This window comes from Thermobia domestica, chromosome 9 (assembly GCF_964235325.1).
Source record: "Thermobia domestica chromosome 9, izTheDome1.hap1.1, whole genome shotgun sequence".
Classification (NCBI taxonomy): domain Eukaryota; kingdom Metazoa; phylum Arthropoda; class Insecta; order Zygentoma; family Lepismatidae; genus Thermobia; species Thermobia domestica.
In genome coordinates, this window is record NC_137462.1 from 153,306,801 (window position 1) to 153,325,977 (window position 19,177).

At 32.3% G+C, this 19,177-nt stretch overlaps 1 protein-coding gene across 1 annotated transcript in view; it reads left to right on the forward strand.

The window, feature by feature from the left end:
- Nucleotides 1–18,192, forward strand: part of LOC145695111 (neuroglobin-like) — a 294,893-nt gene extending 276,701 nt beyond the window's left edge. Inside the window, exon 3 of the mRNA XM_081772027.1 lies at nt 13,900–18,192. Within this exon, the coding sequence (XP_081628153.1) occupies nt 13,900–14,082 (183 nt within the window). The 3' untranslated portion in view covers nt 14,083–18,192. The remainder of the gene's footprint in view (nt 1–13,899) is intronic.
- Nucleotides 18,193–19,177: the final 985 nt, after the last annotated feature.

Sequence of the window (19,177 nt, forward strand, 5' to 3'; positions counted from 1 at the left end):
TGTAAAGAAATGAAAAAAATATATAAGAACAGATCTAGTGCAATTTTCTGGCGCCTGCCTCAAACCACAGAAAATTGTGTGGATTTTATTGTTTTTTTTCCTCCTTTCATTTTCTCTTTTTTTAATACTTATTTTCCTCTTTTTTATTTTTCTTATCTTTTTTTTCAATTGAGTTTCGTCTCACGTCGCAACAACTTCGCCATCTCAAAACAAATAAGATGACAAAAGCACTCGGATGAATGACATTGTGAATGGTTGGATTCATGAGATGAAAAGATGGGGAGAGGACGAACAGAAGTTTATATATTCTCCCCTCTTTTCTCTTTAAACGCAAATTGAGGCAAACACACACAGAGACAAACATATACATAATATGTAAATGGAACCTTGATAAGATTTCACACGTGAAGAAAAAATGGAAAACACGTAAGTTACTGTATGTTGATGAAATTGCCTCAAAGTATTTAATATTTGTTACTAGCAACAATTACCCCCTTTGCTGTGTTAAATTAAGAAAAATAGTAATATGTTCCGTTAGTCAGACACTTTTTACAATTACTAATTGACATCAGTCATTTTCGATTATTTTTATATATCTCCCTCCCCTCCTCATTGCGGGGAGATGCTTCGGAATTGTCATTATTAATCTCCCCTACCCCAAAAACTATAAATTCGACAGATATTGGTCATTTCGATCATTTTAGATATCTCCTCCTCCCCCTCCCCAAGCTGCTTGGCCGAATTTGGATTTAAAAGCATCGGAAGTGTCACTATTCATTTCGGCGTGCCCAAAAACTATAGATACGACAATAATATCGGTCATTTTAAAAAGGTATTTCCTCCTCTCCCTCCCTTAAGTTATACTGTCAAAGTGATATGACAAAAACCACCTCAGATTTGAACTTCTTTTACGCTGAAGATTTGATCGAGGTCGGTCCGATGGTTCAAGAGTTATTTATCTTTATTTATATCCCCCTCCCCTAAGTCCTACCGTCAAAGTGAAATTATAAAAAACATCTCAGGTCTGTACTACATCTATGTTAAAAATTTGATCGAGATTGATCATTTAGTTCAAGAGTTGTTAACTTTTATTTATTTTTAACTACTCCCTCCCCCTCCCTTAAGTTCTATCGTCAAAGTGAATAGATAAATACCATCCCAGGCTCGAACCTCATCTATGTTAAAAGTTGATCGAGATAGGTTGGGTGGCTTAAGAATTATTAAGTTTTATTTATTTTTATATCTCTGTCCCCTCCCCTCCTAAGTTTTACGGTCAAAGTGATATGATAAAACCCACCCAAGGTCCGAACCTTATCCATGTTGAAAATTTGATTAAGATCGGTCGGGTCGCTTAAGCGTGATGAAGTCACAAATACAGTCACTTTTATTTTTATTTTATTTTTTTACATATATCTCCTTCCTTCCCATCCCTACTTGCACCGTAAACGTGAAATGGCAAAAACATTCCAGGTCCGAACCTCATTTATGTTGAAAATTTGATTGAGATTGATCTGGTGGTTTGAGTTATTAACTCACGAACATATTCACTTTCATTTTTATTTATGTTGATCTTTGTATATCTCCTCCTCTTCCCCTTCCCCTATGTTGCTCCTTCAAAGTGAAATGATAAAAAAAAAAAAAAACATTCCAGGCAGGAACCTCATCTATGTTAAAATCTGATCGAGATTGGTCGTTTGGTTCAAGAGATTAAGAGTCACAAACATAGTCGCTTTCAATATATATATATATATATATATATATATATATATATATATATATATATATATTGAAAGTATATAATATATAATATCTGTGGCTTGGGTCTAAAAGAGCCAATGTCACTTTCTGCCAAAAATGATATACTCTTCAGTTTTAACGTCTATAAATGGATGTTTTCTTGTGTAAGAAGAGCAAATTTCAACAGAAAATAGTTTGGAATATATGCCATTCATATTAACATTTGTTTATCTTGCGAAAGAAAATACCCATTTATAGTGTTAAAATTTGACGAACATCTCAAAGTGACATTGGTCCTTTTAGACCCAAGGCATCATTCACATATGAGCTTGAATCTCCTTGTCATTCTTCACAACATCTGTACATGTCCCTTTATAGACACAAGTGAAGGACGTTTGATAAAAACCTTCAAGGGGTACCATAAAGGGGAGATTTTTCAATATCTCGCACCGTTTGCAAGATTGAGCTTACTCCCGGTTGGAGTTCCTAATGCATGTATGATCAGTGTTTTCTTTCTTCTTGCATGCAGTACGTAATAAGCAAACACACTACATACACAATAAATTATAATGTCAGTGATATATGGTGTTCGTTGGGCAAAACACTCCAAACAATAAAGATTCATCTTAGCTTGGAGAAATGGTTATTCTTTGTTTTTGATTATCATTTGGTTATGAGACAAACTCCTGAGAGATATACAACCACTGTGTACAACTATGTTATGTTGGAATGTATAACTCATAGGGTACAACGTTTTACCTTTTGAGACTCACTGTACTCCTAAAAAATGTACTAAAGAAATAAGGGCCATGTTTCTTAATTATTCAACTAGAACAGGACAATCTATACAAAATTTGGAATCGACCAGCGAAAACGGCACGTTTCTAGCACTTGTGGTTTTCGAGATCTCATTGTCGAAAAGATTGCGGACAAACATATAAACTTAGCATTATATATATATATATAACCTATTTGTAGTAGAGAATTTGCTTCTTTTTTATTATTAATGTAAAACATCCTTCAATTATTTAGATATTTTTGTCCACCATACAATGTTACGTACAGTTCTTTAGGTTTAATTTGATTCATATTTGTTACGTGAAAGCCATTTAATTATACATTGTTACCATATTATTGATTTAGCATTTTGACCAACTGCATAACAGTCTCAATTGTTGATTGTTTTAAATTATTACCTTGGATATGGCAACTAAGTTTTTAAAAGTTTCCCCACATCAATAACTTAATTTGGTTCACTCTGAACAGATGACATCTCCTACATAACAACAGTAGTCACGCATTTACCTGTTTCGTCTTTGATGCCGGATATTTCGGTTTGATCATTGACGTTCATGTGGTTCGTGTTTCACATTAAACCATAAATCTACATTAAACCCTATCAGGGGCACCCGAAAAACAATTCTAGATATTGATGTGACCGTACCGAAATCTGACAGCTAAGAAAAAAGTATTACCGCACCGACTTCAAAAAGCGGATGGAAGAATTTTGTAATGTAACATTACAGTGAATGGAATTTTTGTTTGGAGGGGTCCAATAGTTTTTGCGCCTACTGTACTATGTGATTTTCAAAATATAATTTCGGTCCGTGTCGTGTATTCATTCGTCGTTTATGCAAATCAAAATTAATGTAGAAGTTTTAAATAATCTAGTAGTAATCATATTTCGGGGAATAATATCTTTATTTATACATTATTTTATTATGAATTTTATATGGATAAGTAGAGATGCAAAAAAAGCCGGCTTTTTTGAATCGATGGTTTTTTGCACATAAAAAGCCGGCTTTTTTGAAAAAAAAACGAGAATTTTGGAAATTTTGGCTTTTTTCATTTTCATGATTTTTCTGTTTAAATAGTTTTTTGTATAGTATACTCTAAAGTTAAATAAGATTCCATGACCTAAATTCCATATTTCGCTCTGGAATTCACCATCATGATGGATGGAGAACATGGTTTATGAATTAAAGTAAACATAAAGTACTTAGTATTTGAGGGCAATTTTAGAAGCTATTTAACTTTATTTTAACTTATGAATTATCGACATTTTTTTCTTCTCTAGATAATTTCTTTTTAGTCATCCGTGTTTCACTCCTTAGAGCTTAGTACTCTAGCTTCTAGCACATAATTAAACTTATGTTTTTCAATATATCCATCAGAGCGTACGTTTTTCAATATATCTGTCAGAGCGTACTTCCACATTTCTGTTATACTGTAGCTGTGCAATGATTTAACAATAATCTTCCGGACACAACCTTGAATACCATTTGATAGAAATAATCAGTATCGGATTTAGAAAAATATTTGAAAGGGGTTTTTCTGAATAATGTTTGGTTTTTCTAAAAATTCTTAACTTTTATTTAAAAGGAGCTTAAGTTTATGAGTACAGGCATAACAAATATTTTGTTTCGTTTGTATATCAGCTATAATCTTCCAGATACAACCTTGAACACTATTTTATACTGATAATCAGTGGCGGATTTAGAAAAGTATTTTGGGAGGGGCTTTTTTTTTAATTAATGCTTAGTTTTCTAAAAATTCCTAATATTTTTATTTGAGGACAGCTTGAAGTTTATGAGTAAAAGCAAAACTAATATTTAGTTTGTTTTAGAAATTCCGTAATTTCGGGGTAGAGGCTTCAATCCGAAAGACATCCCCACCCTAACCCTCTTCGCAAATCCATCACTCCTGGTAATTAGTAATAACAAAGATTTAAATACGATTAGAAAGGAAGTCGGCCAGGACTCACAGTACACTCACTATCTCTACATTCACAGATGGAATTAAGAAAAACTTTTGTCAAAATAGTCGAATGCGGGGTTGAATCCCGGGCTTCAAAAAAGCTAACCACTCACTCATGTTTGTTGTGCAGTTGTGCTTAACTTAAATGTATTCTCTCTCTCTCTCTTTTTTTTTTTCTCTCTATGGCTACAAAAGCTCTACATTCACCTCTGTTGTTATCCAATTCAACCCAGTTTCTACTCTGTATTCCTATTTGTGCTAGATCCATCTTAGTATTGTCCTCCCATCTGGACTAGGTTTTCCTAATGGACGTTTCCCGATTGGATTTCAGTTAAAACTTTGAAAGCGTTCCTACTTTCTTCCAATCTGGCTACATGGCCTCCCATCTGAGCTTCCTAGACTTGATGACTCTAACGATGTTTGGTAAACTGTATAAATTATGTAGTTCCTCCTTATGAAGTTTCCACCATTCCCCATTCCCGTTCCTCTTGGGTCCAAATATTCGTCTCAAAATGTTATTCTCAAATAATTTCAGTCTGCGTTCTTCCCTCAGCGTAAGCGACAATGTTTCACAACCATAAAGCATAACAGGCATGATTACCACTTTATATGGGGCCGCGGTGGCTCAGTGGTAGAGCGTTCACTGCTGGTGCTTGGGGTACCGGGTTCGATCCCAGCCCTCGCCAAGTGAATTTTGTGGTGGACAAACACCGTGTGCGTGGGTTTTCTCGGGGTTCTCCCGTTTCCTCCCACTTTCTTCATTCCACCATTTAATTCATCCTTCATCATCACCGTCTCCTTTAGCCTAACCGGCATATTCGTGGGACGTAAAACTTAAAGATTTCATTTCATTTTATATCGTTTTATATATTTTAAGCTTTAAATTCCTTGACAGAATTCGTGACGACCAAATATTTTGAACTGAATAATAACAAGTATTTCCTTATTTCAGTCGACATCTAATTTCTTTGTGGGTATGATTTTGGTCTGGTAATACTGATCCAAGATATTTAAAGTATCCACTGTGTCGAAAGTATTAATTGATATTTTAACGCATTCATAATTTGCCGTATTATGATTCTTGTGAACTTCCTTGTATTTAGATTTCTCTGCATTTACTCATGTCCCTGCGAGTGTTTAATAAGGCCTCTGCATTTCTTTCGATTGTTCTCTTATCAGATTTACATCATCAGCATACACCATAACCTGGTGATTACCATTCAACTCTAGGCCCTGATTCCTATCTTTGATTTTTCTTATAGCGTACTCCGGAACAAAGAAATAATAACGGCGATAACGCATATCCTTGTTTCAGGCCCATTTGTATGTGGAAGCTCGCATTTTTCTACTCGGACTTTACTCTGGGATTCATTTAAACACTTAATAAATCTAGCTATTTCGGTATTCCAAATTCTGTAAGAATGTTTCCTTCCTAACCGAGTTGTAAGCCTTTCTAAAATCAATAAAAGTTGATGTACTGGATAATATATTCCCATTTCTTTTCGAGTATTTGTCGAATGTTAAATATCAGGTAGATTTCGACTAAATCCACACTGATAATCTCCAATAATTTCATCTGCGTATGGGGTCAATCTTATTAATAGAATGTTAAGAGAAATGCCTCGATAATTATTACAATCAATTTTGCCGTCTTTCTTGTGAATTGGAACAGTGATTGATTCTTCCACCCTTTTTAAATGTATTCCATAGTTTTTTTCTTTTTTGTAAAAAAAAAAAAAAAAGTTTCGTAGCGATATGTTGAATTTTCTTGTTAGAAATTCAGAAACCTTCAGGACTGGGTAAACCGTGATGGTGGTTCTACAGCCTAGGAAACCATACGCTCAGACGAACCGTCTATTACGTATATAATCCATGAACAGAAAATTCGATACTTTCCCTATTCTGAACAAGCTTAAGGAACAGTAAGTGCATTGCAGAATTTGGAGCTTTACCGATTTTGCAGATCCAAAACACCTGATAGGTGGTAACAGATTATTACGTATGTGATCAATCAGTGAAAAATTTGTTCGAAATATTGATACAATGTGTATGAAAGTTTAAACTTAACTGAAAAATTTCAAGAATGTACAGGACCACCCGAAACAATGCTCTTGATGTGCAGATTTCTCTCATGTTTTTCTTTATTTTGCTTCAAAAAGAGGGTGTGTGATATTTTAAAGTAAAAATACTACATACAATTTTGCTAGTTGTTTGTGTATCACATTTTAAGTACTTAAGAGTTTAAAATATTATTACATATATTGGTTAATCCTTTGGAATTCATAATGTAAATATGTTAAGAATTTTAAAAAAATCTTTTTGAAATTCATGGTTTATTTTAGAGGTTTCATATTATTATCTGCATCAACCACTAATTAAATGAGATTTTTTGTTGTAGAGAAGCGAAACAAAGTCTGCTTTATTAGTTTAAAGCAAACTTTTAAAAAAAGCCCAAAATTTCCCAAGCAAAAAAGCGAAGCAGAAAAAACTGAGTTTTTTTTTTAAAAAAAAGCCGTTTTTTCCGAGCCCTTGCATCTCTATGGTTAAGTATTGAAATTATCATGTTAATGCTATACAAAAACATAGGCCCGCTATTGGACAGAAATTCTTAAAATTATCCACCAATCTGATTTTTGGCAGAATAATTTAGACGACCCCTTCGTCCCTCTGAGATGCCCATATCTTCCCAAGATCCGGTCTCATCCAATTTTCACTATTTTTCATCCGCTTTAAAATTTTCCGCCGCCAAAATCCTCTTTTCTGATTGCACTATTTTCTGACGCTCTCATATTAAGGCGCGAAAACGCTCATTCTAGAAGTTGCAACAATTCAAGCTACGACTCTATTCGGCTGCTCGTTGAAAAGGTGGGATAACTAGAAGAATTAGCAGCAAAACCAAGGTAAAATTAATTTCATTTAAGGAATAAACATGTTGGAAGCAAAAAAGAGCCTTGAATAGTCAAATTCAGCATTAAAACAGTCAAAAAACTAGTAAGAAATAAAATCCGACTCAGGGACGCCATGTTTGGAGTTGAAATCGTTTAAGGACAGGCAAGAAGAAAAGTGCAATAGTCTTCTGATTTTAAGGGATTGCAGATGAAGTTTTAGTGATCAGAACATTTAAAAATCTCCTTCTTTTCCCCTCCTAAAATTCAGTATTACGGTTACGTGAGGCCCGTCATTATATAGCTTTGTCTGTGTATGTAGTATAGGTAATTTCGTATCATTATTACTAACATGGCGGTATCGGTAGATTTTCTTGTAGTTAAGTTAATTTTCATCATGGTAGTGTAAACGTACAAAGGGGGCTATTATTCATTCCGTAATTGATTAAGCTTCGAACCAGAATGGATTAAAACGAGTTTCATAAGGGTTCTTTTCCCTTCAGGAAGGGGACCCTTCTCATTAATATAGTAATTTGAAAACATGATTTAGTTTGGCAGAAGGGCCACTTGACCCTGATCCCTTCGTCTCCCTTTTTATTTTAGTCCTTAGAGCAGATTGTTGACATCAGATAATCTAATTTGGTCTGTATATAGTTGAGTGATGTGAAAATGTGTTAACATGTATAGGATGAGTATCGATATTTACTTTCTTGTGTATGTGGAATGTAGCGTGAATGTGTTTAAGTAGTATAGATTTTAGTAGTAAAAATGTGAGAGAACGTATGAAATAGTTGTCGTTGAACAGTGTATTGTTGTTTGTTTATTCATCTTCAGTCAGTCATAATGAGTGCATTACTCCTTCTCGAAGAGCTGCATAGAAATTCCGTACAGTAACTATACAGAACATTGCTTATGAATAATAATAATAATAATAATAATAATAATAATAATAATAATAATAATAATAATAATAATAATAATAATAATAGTGCAAAATACTTTACTAGTGCAAAGATTATTTAGTTGTGTACAAGCTGTTTTTAGACTACCAGCGCCATAGGGTTCAAATTTAAAATCATTCGTTGTTCATGCACCGTTATCTAAATACTTACTGATCTGGTTTATTCGGAAATGACTCTTCTTTTATAATAAACTACAAGTAAACATTAGCTTAGGCCCATACGAATTGGTATTTAGACAAATTGATTTATAATTGAACATTTCTGAAAAGCACGATCATTTTTATAACCTAGTAACCCAAAATATTAATAATAATAATCTTTACGTTTCTATTTAATTTGAAGTTTGTCTATATGGCATTATCTTATCTCCGAGCTGCATATACAAATGCTCTTTATTCGTTGCGTGCCGTTGCTTCCATTGTTGACATTTTTCTGATATGTAGTTGCTTGTCATTCATAACATTGAACTTTCATTACATACAAAATTAAATTTTAAAGCTGTGAAGTTAATAATACTGTGAGTTGTTACGACAGAAATTTATATTTGGTTCATGTAGGATCACACGTTCCAATTGCTGATTCTTAACATAGTTATTTAGACTGCTTTGAACAGTCTTGGACTGAGTAATGAAGTATAGGGTGTCTAAAAAGAAATCGACGTCGTAAAGAAAAGTGAATAAATAAATAAATAAATAAATGAGTAATGAAAATATTATTAGTATATGAATGTGTATAATAATGAATATTAGTAGATAGTAAGACGCCCATGTGTAGATGTATCCAGTGATAAAGTTCGTTGTGAAGTATTGATAATAAATATAATAATAATTTCCCTAGTGCATTAGTTACCACGTCAGATCTTACATGAGAGTAGCGTGTTATGAAAGATGATGGATGGTATTTTTCACTTAGCGGCTCAAATCTACTAAAGTAAATACCTGTTAATTAGTCAACCGGCCCGACGATACAAATAATAGCCATATGACAAATGATCCCGGATACTTCACAGTGAATTACCTAACAGAATAGCTGTTTGGCAGAATTAACACAGTTTAAATATATGCGTTTAACTTGTATTTAGGACAATACCCGGCAACTTCGAAAATTATTTTCACGTCACCCGTCTGAGCAAAGTTCATTATTGTTCGTAGAGATGACAGCGTGGATAGGATCAAATAATCTAGTAAATCGATTACTGTAAACTCTAGTAATAACGTACCAGGCCGTCTAAACCCCGATACCCATGAATTTTCAGTGTTTGAAATTAGTTGACGCCTTAAGATGTAGCGAATCTTGCGTACTGGGAGCGACTAGTAAGATTTGGCAGACAACTTACTAGTACAAAATCTATTTTTATTTATTTTTTTATTTGGTAAGTGTTAGGATTTCTTCTGTTTTATCGACTTTAGTCTAGTTTTCCATACTTTCCTTTTTGAGAAATTCTAAATTAAGATATCACACTGATTTCCCAGTAGTACCGGAGTCTCCAAGGTCTCAGTCGGATTACAGCGAGGAGAGGGACTTCCCTAAAGCTTTTGTCTTTATGAAAATCCCCTTGAGAGCACGGACTTACTGTGGGTTTGGAGACATTCATTTTGGGCCACGCATTTGAGTCGGCCACTTTTTTCGGCATATATAAATATATTTGGCTATGGATTGTTGCAGGTTGAAATTCGACCACTTATCTTTGTAGTTTTAGGTCTTAGCTTATTCCTTCGGCGCCACTTTCTCTATTTTCTCTTCTCTATCTATTTCTCTATTCTCTTCTAGATTTTTTAAAAAATTGTAACCTCCCCCGAGTTTTGGACTTTACAAATATTGATCATTCAATATATAGCTTTTGAACCTAAATTACCAGCTGAGACACGATTCGTAGAGGTATTCATTGGTGTGAGGTATAAAGCGAACGTTTTCCACCATATTGACGGACTGTAGTAGCGAGCGATGGACCGATCTATGATTAAAGCTTCTTGCATTTCCTTCTATCATTATTCGTGTAGAATCTTTGGTTAAATTATTAGCTTTTTCCACCTTTGTTTTCCACTGGTAACTCTGAATATAAAGGTTGTTGTAGTTGTTTGGGCCCAAAAATGGTATCAATATTTTTTATCACATTTATATCTAGATTCTTTTTTTCTTTTTTACGTGCCTGCCTTGCAATTGAATGTGTACTATGTTAAATAGAATACCTGAAAATATGAACTTCATTTTTATGCGCGGGAAATTAGTTAATTTGAATATGTACGATATATCGGATTTATAATGTAAAGTGTTGCAACCGCAAAATTCGATTTGTCGGGTTTAATAAGTTAAAAAATTGAATAATTATTGAATATATGTATATGTCGAGATATGAATATGAATATGCATTGAATGTGAATCGAATATTGACGTAAAATATATAATGTTGAATAGAGTAAATGAATATAAGTGAAAAGGGGCTTGGTACCTTACCCCGAACGGTTCTTGGTTGCCACGTTCTTGAAATATCCGATAAATGTAAAGAGTAACTATTGCAAGTACCGCCGCATGTTGTATATTCTCGTCAATCTGTGTGATATTCATTAATAACCTACGTAAGCACTAACATCATTTGTACTAACTCCATGTATTATGGGTTTAAGGCAGGTCGGCGTAACCTCAATTTACTACCAAATCTATCCTCAGACCAGTAAACTGAAATCCTATTATAAAATTACAATTAATCCTATCTCTCCTGTGCAAATCCTGAAATTCCACCAGTGTTTTCATCTTGATAAATCGTGCTCTCATCGACAAAGATTCTTCTGGACTTGAGAAATTCTCGTTTCTAGTTATTTTTTCCTTGAGTTGTGCGAATGTACCGATGAATGTGATTATTTAATGATATAAAGTGATAGAGATTTAAACCTGGTCAAGGAACTAGTAAAGTAATAGGAATGACCAGAGAGGTGAAATAATCGCCATAATAGTAGAGACGACGCTTGGTTCTTGTAATCTAAAAGTGGGAAAAATATATTAAGTATATCTATAAACAGAATATGTGTTGGTTACAACCTGATCTTGTGTGTATACGCAAATTAAAGCAAAGTGAAATGTTTGGACACCAAAAAGTGAAATGTTTGACGATATATTATATATCGTCACAATGTTATTACTCAATTTTGCATGTAGATTGATACATTCATATATATATATATATATATATATATATATATATATATATATATATATATATATATATATATATATATATATATGTTGATTAAATGTTTATAATAATTTGTCTCTCATTCTAGAATAGATGTAATAAATGTTTACCAAACTGTAGTTAGATGGTTTCTGTTACATTATTTTTATTCATTTCGATACACTGTCCTGTATGTATGTGAGTGTGTGTGAATGAATTACAAATTTAGGTTTAAGTGGTAGTATTAATATTGACTTCAGGAGGTAGTAGTTCTGCAATACATGTGTAATAATATATTATATGTATTAGTGCATGACGGAGGTCATGAATGATAAATAATTCAAAAGTATTCAAAATCGGCTCTATGGGAGAGGCCAAAGCAAAAGGATGAGCCAGAATAACGAGAGTCTTCTCAGAAATCTTAAAACTTCTGTATGTGGAAAAGATATTCATTACTTTATTTTTTTTTCTTGGCCTATTCAAATGTGTGATGGATCTTCACTGTGGGAATCCTGATACTGAGTAAAGATTATACAATGTTTAGAAATAACCAATAAACAATTAAATCAAAACTTTCTCGTCACCCGGGCTGGGTCGAGGCCACTCGTACTTGTGCAGTTGCCTGGATCCAGGTCAGGGTCGTATGAGTGAACATGTGTCTCTTCCGGATCACTTCAACATTTATCCTCAAGCAATAGCATTTGGATATGAATTACCTTACAATAACTATTCAAGTTCCTTTACCACATTTCCATATTTATCCAGTAATTTCCTTCTTCTTTAACTTCCTCTACCTTTCTTCTTTCCCTCCTTTCCTCCTTCCTCTCTCCTACCTTCTTTTACACTATTTTTTTCTATTTCTAATAAAACTGAAAAGAGGGGTCGTGACTGGGAGTTGTCACTATTAACACGGTCACTAAATTGTTTTGATGTTTATCTTTGGAAGTCCGATAGGAATTACTAACTGGTAAAATGAGCATTTTGAAGTTAGAATAATCTAAAAAGGTCATTTATTTTGATTTTACATAATTATTTCAACTGAATTACCAAATTACAAAATTTCAGTTTCCCAAACTAGCGACTTCTGACCCTTTCTCTTCCTGCTCGCTTCGCTATATATTTCAATTTATAATGTTATTATTATGTGTGCCAATAAGAAACGACTAACTTTGGTTTCTTGTTGTTTGCGACTAAGGTCAAATAAAGTGTTGTAGTCAAGTAAAACCTTTCTCAGTCATTATGTTTTCCATTGCTGCGATATGATTTCCTAAATCCAGTGACGGATCTAGAAGGTAAAAATTGGGGGGCAACCAGAACCCAGACCATGATAAATATATCATAAGCTTACTATAAACTTTAAAAAATATATAAATAATAGCTTAAATTATTTTTGTTACTCAAAAAACTGGGGGGCCTAGACCTCTCCGGCCCTGGTCTAGATCCACCATTGCCTAAATCTTTCAACCAAATTTTAAAAAAATCCTAATTCATTTGACTTAAGATGTTATTCTACTCAGCTGAAATTATTTTGTATTAAAAAATAGATTTTGAGTTACTTAGGCTGTAGTATTACCGGTACGTAAGTGAATAGCCCTTTAGAACATAAATACAGGCAAATAAAAAAACTGAATGTGGACTTGGGAGGTTTTTCAATTCAAATCCTCAATTGAAAATATTAAATGAAAAGATGTTTGATTTCTCTCCACCTTTCGCTCTACATAAGTATCAGTTTGATGGTTATTAAACTTAACACCATGGCCTGAAATTTAATAGAACACATTGATAATAAAGGTTGCATTTCTAATTAGTCCAATAGTTTTTATACTAAATAAAGCCAAAAATACATTAACAATATTGAAAATTTGCTACACCTTTTTTTAAAGCCATTGATTTGTACGGATAAATATTTTTCTTCTTTTCTTTGAAATGAATTGAATTTTTTTTATTTGTTCTTCAAATCTGTTTAATTCCATTTACTTCGTGGAAAGTAAATTATATGTCTATCTTTAATTCAAATTATATACAACTATATCAAAAATAAACTATATAATTTATTAGTTATCAATTAAATTGCCCAATTCTACTATGAACAAAAGAAAATACTACAAATTTTAATTGAACAATATTATTTTAAATTTTACGTACCCTCTTAAGAAATCTTCGTATACCACTGGTGGTACATGTACCAAAGGTTGAATACCACTGGACTAAAATAGTATATTACACATAAGGTATTCTGAATCTCTTACGAGTTTCTACCATCTACTTTGAAATACTATTATACTTGATTCTTTATTCGAAACACTATCTAAGCAGACTTGTTTTTATTATAATGTACATACTATTTTTTTTTTAAAGTCTCATTTTCCCTTTTCTTATTTCTTTCCAGAGGATAGAACATCCATTTCTTGAAGCAGTGAAGACAACACTTGGAGATCGTTACACGGACAATGTAGAGAACATCTACAAGATAGCCATTAAGTTCATCATCGAAACGCTAGTCCAGGGGTTCGAAGCCCACGGAAAGACCGAACAGACTGACAAAAATGACAAGAAGAAAGCGGATTCATGAAATTTTTCGTCATAAGAAAAGAAAACATATTCAAGAAAACAAAGTATAAAAGTACATAGTGTCTGCATCAAAAACCATTCTTTTGTGTTCCAATTTTATATAAATGGAGGGGCTGGGCCCCCCTATTATATTGTTACTTCCTTTAGTTTACTAAGAAATTACGCAACATTCTATTAAGACTTGAAAAAAAAAGAGAGTTAACAGACATGGAAAATATTTTTCTAGTGTAAATCAAATATAGCCTGTGATACGGTCTCAGATAATTAAAGTAAATAATATTTAGAAAGTATATATGCGAACTTCAATAGCAGTAACCGGCAGATTATAGTACGCACAACGGTTGTCGCCTTGTCAATCAAAATAACATTAATTACTCTACTCTATTTTAGAAACGAAAGATCATATATAGAGCTTCTTTCTATTACTATAATAAAAGCCATAGTATAGTTCGTGTCTTAATGACATTTGCGAGAATGCAAAATAAATGTGTGCAAGTTGTCACTCAAATTTTCTTCACCAACTGTCCCACAATTACGAAAAGCAAAATCTGAAAACCAATCCATTTTGTGTATACATGACGCAATTTTATCATACAGAATTCTTCAATAATCTCTTCTGGCAAAATCTCTCTCTTTCATAGTAATCTAATAATAATAATCTAAGTATACATCTGCATTAAAAATAGAACTTCAAATAACATATATTTATGAGTACACGATTAACCAATTGACACTGAATCTGAAAGGTGAAGAACGCACTTTAGAAAACTATTATCTTTCCGTAAGAGTATATTACAACTTTTAAAGAGTAAAGAAACGCAATCCTATTCTATGCTCTCTCTCCAAATCGAACACTGTGCTCAGCAAGTTATCGTTTTATCAAATAATTTCGTTCGAAATATAAATAAACACAAGCTTGAATATTAAGTTACGAACTTGTACGAATAATGCGCACTTTTGTTTCTTGTTGAGCTGGAAGTTATTTTTGGTACATAAAATTCTACTTTCACTGACTATTTTATATATTAACAATTATTAATTGCAAACCTATTAGTTTGTAAAAAGATTTGACTACAGGATAATGAAATTGGTAACGGTGTAACTCTGCTTCATGTTTAGTTAATCAAACAAGTAATTCTTATTAAATACTGGAATGAGTTACCTCTATTAGGTTAAAAACACAAAAGATAAAGGTCTATACAATACCCTATTCCGTCCATTATATATGGCAATCACTCGCTTCATTCCTAACACAAAAGGGGCCTATCACATGATTATCCATTACTCGTTATGCCTTACGATCTTTTTTTAAAGAAAATTGGGACAAAATTGATGTTGTATGTAAATAATGTTATTGTTCATTATTCCATCATTATTCCATAACAAAATCAAAATTGTTTGTGGATTCGATTTCTCAGAGTGTTCCGACCCTATATCCATTTCGTTCTACGTAATGCTTACATGATAATTTTTCTGTCATTATTATTAAACTTCTATCAATAGTATATTTTTCATTATACAAGCAATATTATTAAAATAAATAAATACATTCAATTCAGCACCGTAAAGAAACTTCACACTTCTTTGCGTTTGTGTTTCCTAAATGTTTACGATATTCAACGCTGTGAAGGGACTTCACATTCCTTTGCCTTTCTGTTCGCTAAATGTTTACAAAATTCAACGCTGTGAAGGAACTTCACACTTCTTTCTTGCCCTTGTGTTTCCTAAATGTGTTCTGGTTACTGATACTTTCAAAGTCATACTTTTTAATTAGTACAATTTACAATCCTTAATATAAATGGACACATTTAACGTGAACTTTTGGTAAAATAATGACATAAAAATACAATGCATGTATACATTTTTGAAATATAAATTGCTATTTTTAAAATATATTTTTTTCATTTTTCCGTGTTTTATTTTACCACAACTACCGTTCTTATTAATTGCAGTTCGTGTTGTTGATATGTTCTCATTGTCAAAAGATGTATATTTCTTTATGAATTCACAGGTTTTGACGATAAACTAGGCAATAATAATAATAAAAAAAAGAATCTCAAAAAAGATTGGTTAGTTTTACTAAGTTGTGTTTTGTTCTTTCTACAGGAAAAAATGTTACATTATTCTTTCGAAATAGTTTAAAAAGAAAAGTAAAAAATAAAAAAGGAAGGTAATTGATGATCAATTTTAATGCCTCATTCAAACTTTCACGACACAAATCTCTTAATGATAACCAAATGACTCTTAATTTGAATGTAAGAGAACTTTACCAACCACCAAGATGTACTTGTACTTCGGGACCCTACAACCACTCGGCTGAGAATCGTTACTTTGCGGAGTTGAACATTTACAAGAAAATAAGATACCCCCGACTTTTTAGAAATAAAAAAGAAAACATTGTGTTGTGGATGAAAAGCTAAAACTCATTTTCGCTCGTATCTATCGTACATAAAGAATAAATATTAAAATGACCTTAAATTGTCCATAAATTTAACCTTGTTTTTGGGTTCAGATTTTACAAAAGATTAAAAAGATTGTAGATTAACATGTTAAAGTTACGAACTATGCATCAATTGGTGTCTTGTTGGATAAAAGGAAGTGCTTATTTCAAATTGTACTTAAGACTCTAGAAAAAAAATACCTATATCACGTATACTTATACAACGTAATTTTATATTGAAACTTATAAACTGGTTAGTTGATTCTAACTGTCTCCATTTTCATGATACGTGCAATAGCAATGTTTAACTTTGAGCTTGTTATAAAATCTTTGCACAGCCGTATAAGAGAGCAAAATTTAACAAGAATTGTTTTGGAAGGTTAACTTGTTAAAGGATATGAAAACAAAACTTAAAAAAAAAACATACTTCTGAAACTTATAGTTTCTCCTCTTTACTCTATTTATATCTATTTTTATAATATATATATAAAAAGCATAACTTCATGAAGAATGCGCAATTTCTTAGTAAACCATGAAGTTTCTTCCTATGGTTCACAAAGACTATATAAAAGACTTATTGTCTGTGTTTGTACTGCCTTTGTGACTATTATAAATAAATGGGCAAATACGTTTTGGCGTGTGTTTTCAGTGTCGTTTGTCCTGTGTGTGTGTGCGTGTTTGTGAACATTGCTGTGTGTGTGTATATATATATATACATATTGAGAAACTAATTAATATGTATATTTTTTGACGACTGTAACAAAACTTTCTGAAATACTTAACAGCTACAACTTTCAGTGGATCATTTAACAAAAAGCGCGCGAACAAAAAATACCTATTTCTGGCAGAGTTGTCAGAAAAAAACTTTTGCTATTCATTAAAAAAAGTACGTAGATATTGTATATTTTAACAGAATGTAATGTAGGTATCTTTGTCTCAAGTGTTTTTATATATACCTAAAATATGTATTGTAATGTATGTGTGTGTGTGTGTGTTCATAAAATTATATTTACAATGCAAAGTTTTATTGACACTAGCATGGACATTTCTTCGTCTACTGTATACTTATATTTTATTTCAGGAATATATAATAGTGAGGCAGAATTTCAGAAGTCGACTGAGAAAAGATATTTTGTGTATACTTTAATGTGTAGCTGATACTTCTTCTTTATGCTTTTCAAATAACTTATTAATGCAGATCACAATGTTGATTTGTGTGATTAATTATACTAGATTTGATTTGGAGCAAATTTGAATAGATTGTATGCATTACTAGTGGACACTGCATCTTATTAAGAAATAACTTAGAGAAAGGAAGGAATGTGCTATTAACGGAGTAGATGTAAACGATGGCCGCTTTATCTTGGAGATTTTTTTCTGGAAAGTCAGAATATTATATTATGTACTTATAAGATGTAAAGAGTTAAAGAAGAATGTGTTTCATATCTATGATAAAAAAATCTTTATCTTGACCATCTGTGGCAATTGTTGTAATAGACTTTCTATTATATACATATTATAAATTTTATAGCTTTATGAGTTTTTGTTCACACTTCTGTACGTAGTTTATTTGCAGAGCCTTGACAAGGTATATCAAAACTTCTTCTTTGAAACATGTAAATGTTTGATACAATTTGTCAAGGAAATAAACGTTGCTATAATAATATATAAGTAAGTTTTTTATATAAAAAATTAAATACATACCTGTTGGGTAAGTTGGGTCAAAATGACCCATCACCATATTTTAATATTCCACTGTAAACGTACTTGAAATACTAAGTGAATAATATTTTATGAATTTGTTAATGCTATTAGCCTTAACAAATTCATAAAATATTATTCACTTAGTATTTCAAGTACGTTTACAGTGGAATATTAAAATATGGTGATGGGTCGTTTTGACCCATCCGGTCCTTCTAGTGTTAAGTCTAAAATAATCCCAGGTTTTGTTTCCCGAAAATGTTTATGATACACCTATTGTTTCCCATATTTTTTATATTATTACTGAAGTATTAAATACTAATAACGTTATTCCGTAAGTTCCTGTTGTACACACACGGGGTATCAAAACTTGTTAAAGGATATGAAAAAGAAATATAGCTAGAATATTTTGGGAAGTTGTAAATGAAATTAAAAATTAATAACTTTGTTTCACTGTACCAAACTATTTGAATTCAGTGTTTTTTGTTTGAACCATGGTATTAAGAGAACCATGGTGAAGCGACTAACATATTTTGGGGTGATGTGAATAGTCCTTCATTCCATATATCGTTAATCATTAATCATTCAACTTAAACAATATGAACCAGAGAACACATTTACATCTAACTATTTCTTGTCTGTCCTCCAAACCACTGTATTGTATAGGAGAAACCTGGCTTCAAGACCTATTGGGAACTCAAATATTCTGCTCTTTCTTGTAAGTTTAAACAACTTAATGCCCCCGAGACGGTACTTTGGACGATCTCGGGTTGGTATATCTATTTGCTTCTTAAGAATTTCTATAACAATAGCTTATGCACCTTTACATCTTGTAGGTGTTCTTCGTTAGCTGCATACTCATTATATAGCAGTTTATATCTTGTTATTTATATTATGTCAAGGACACTTCTTTTCACCACTTCACCCCATATGCATATTCACTTCACCCCCACAT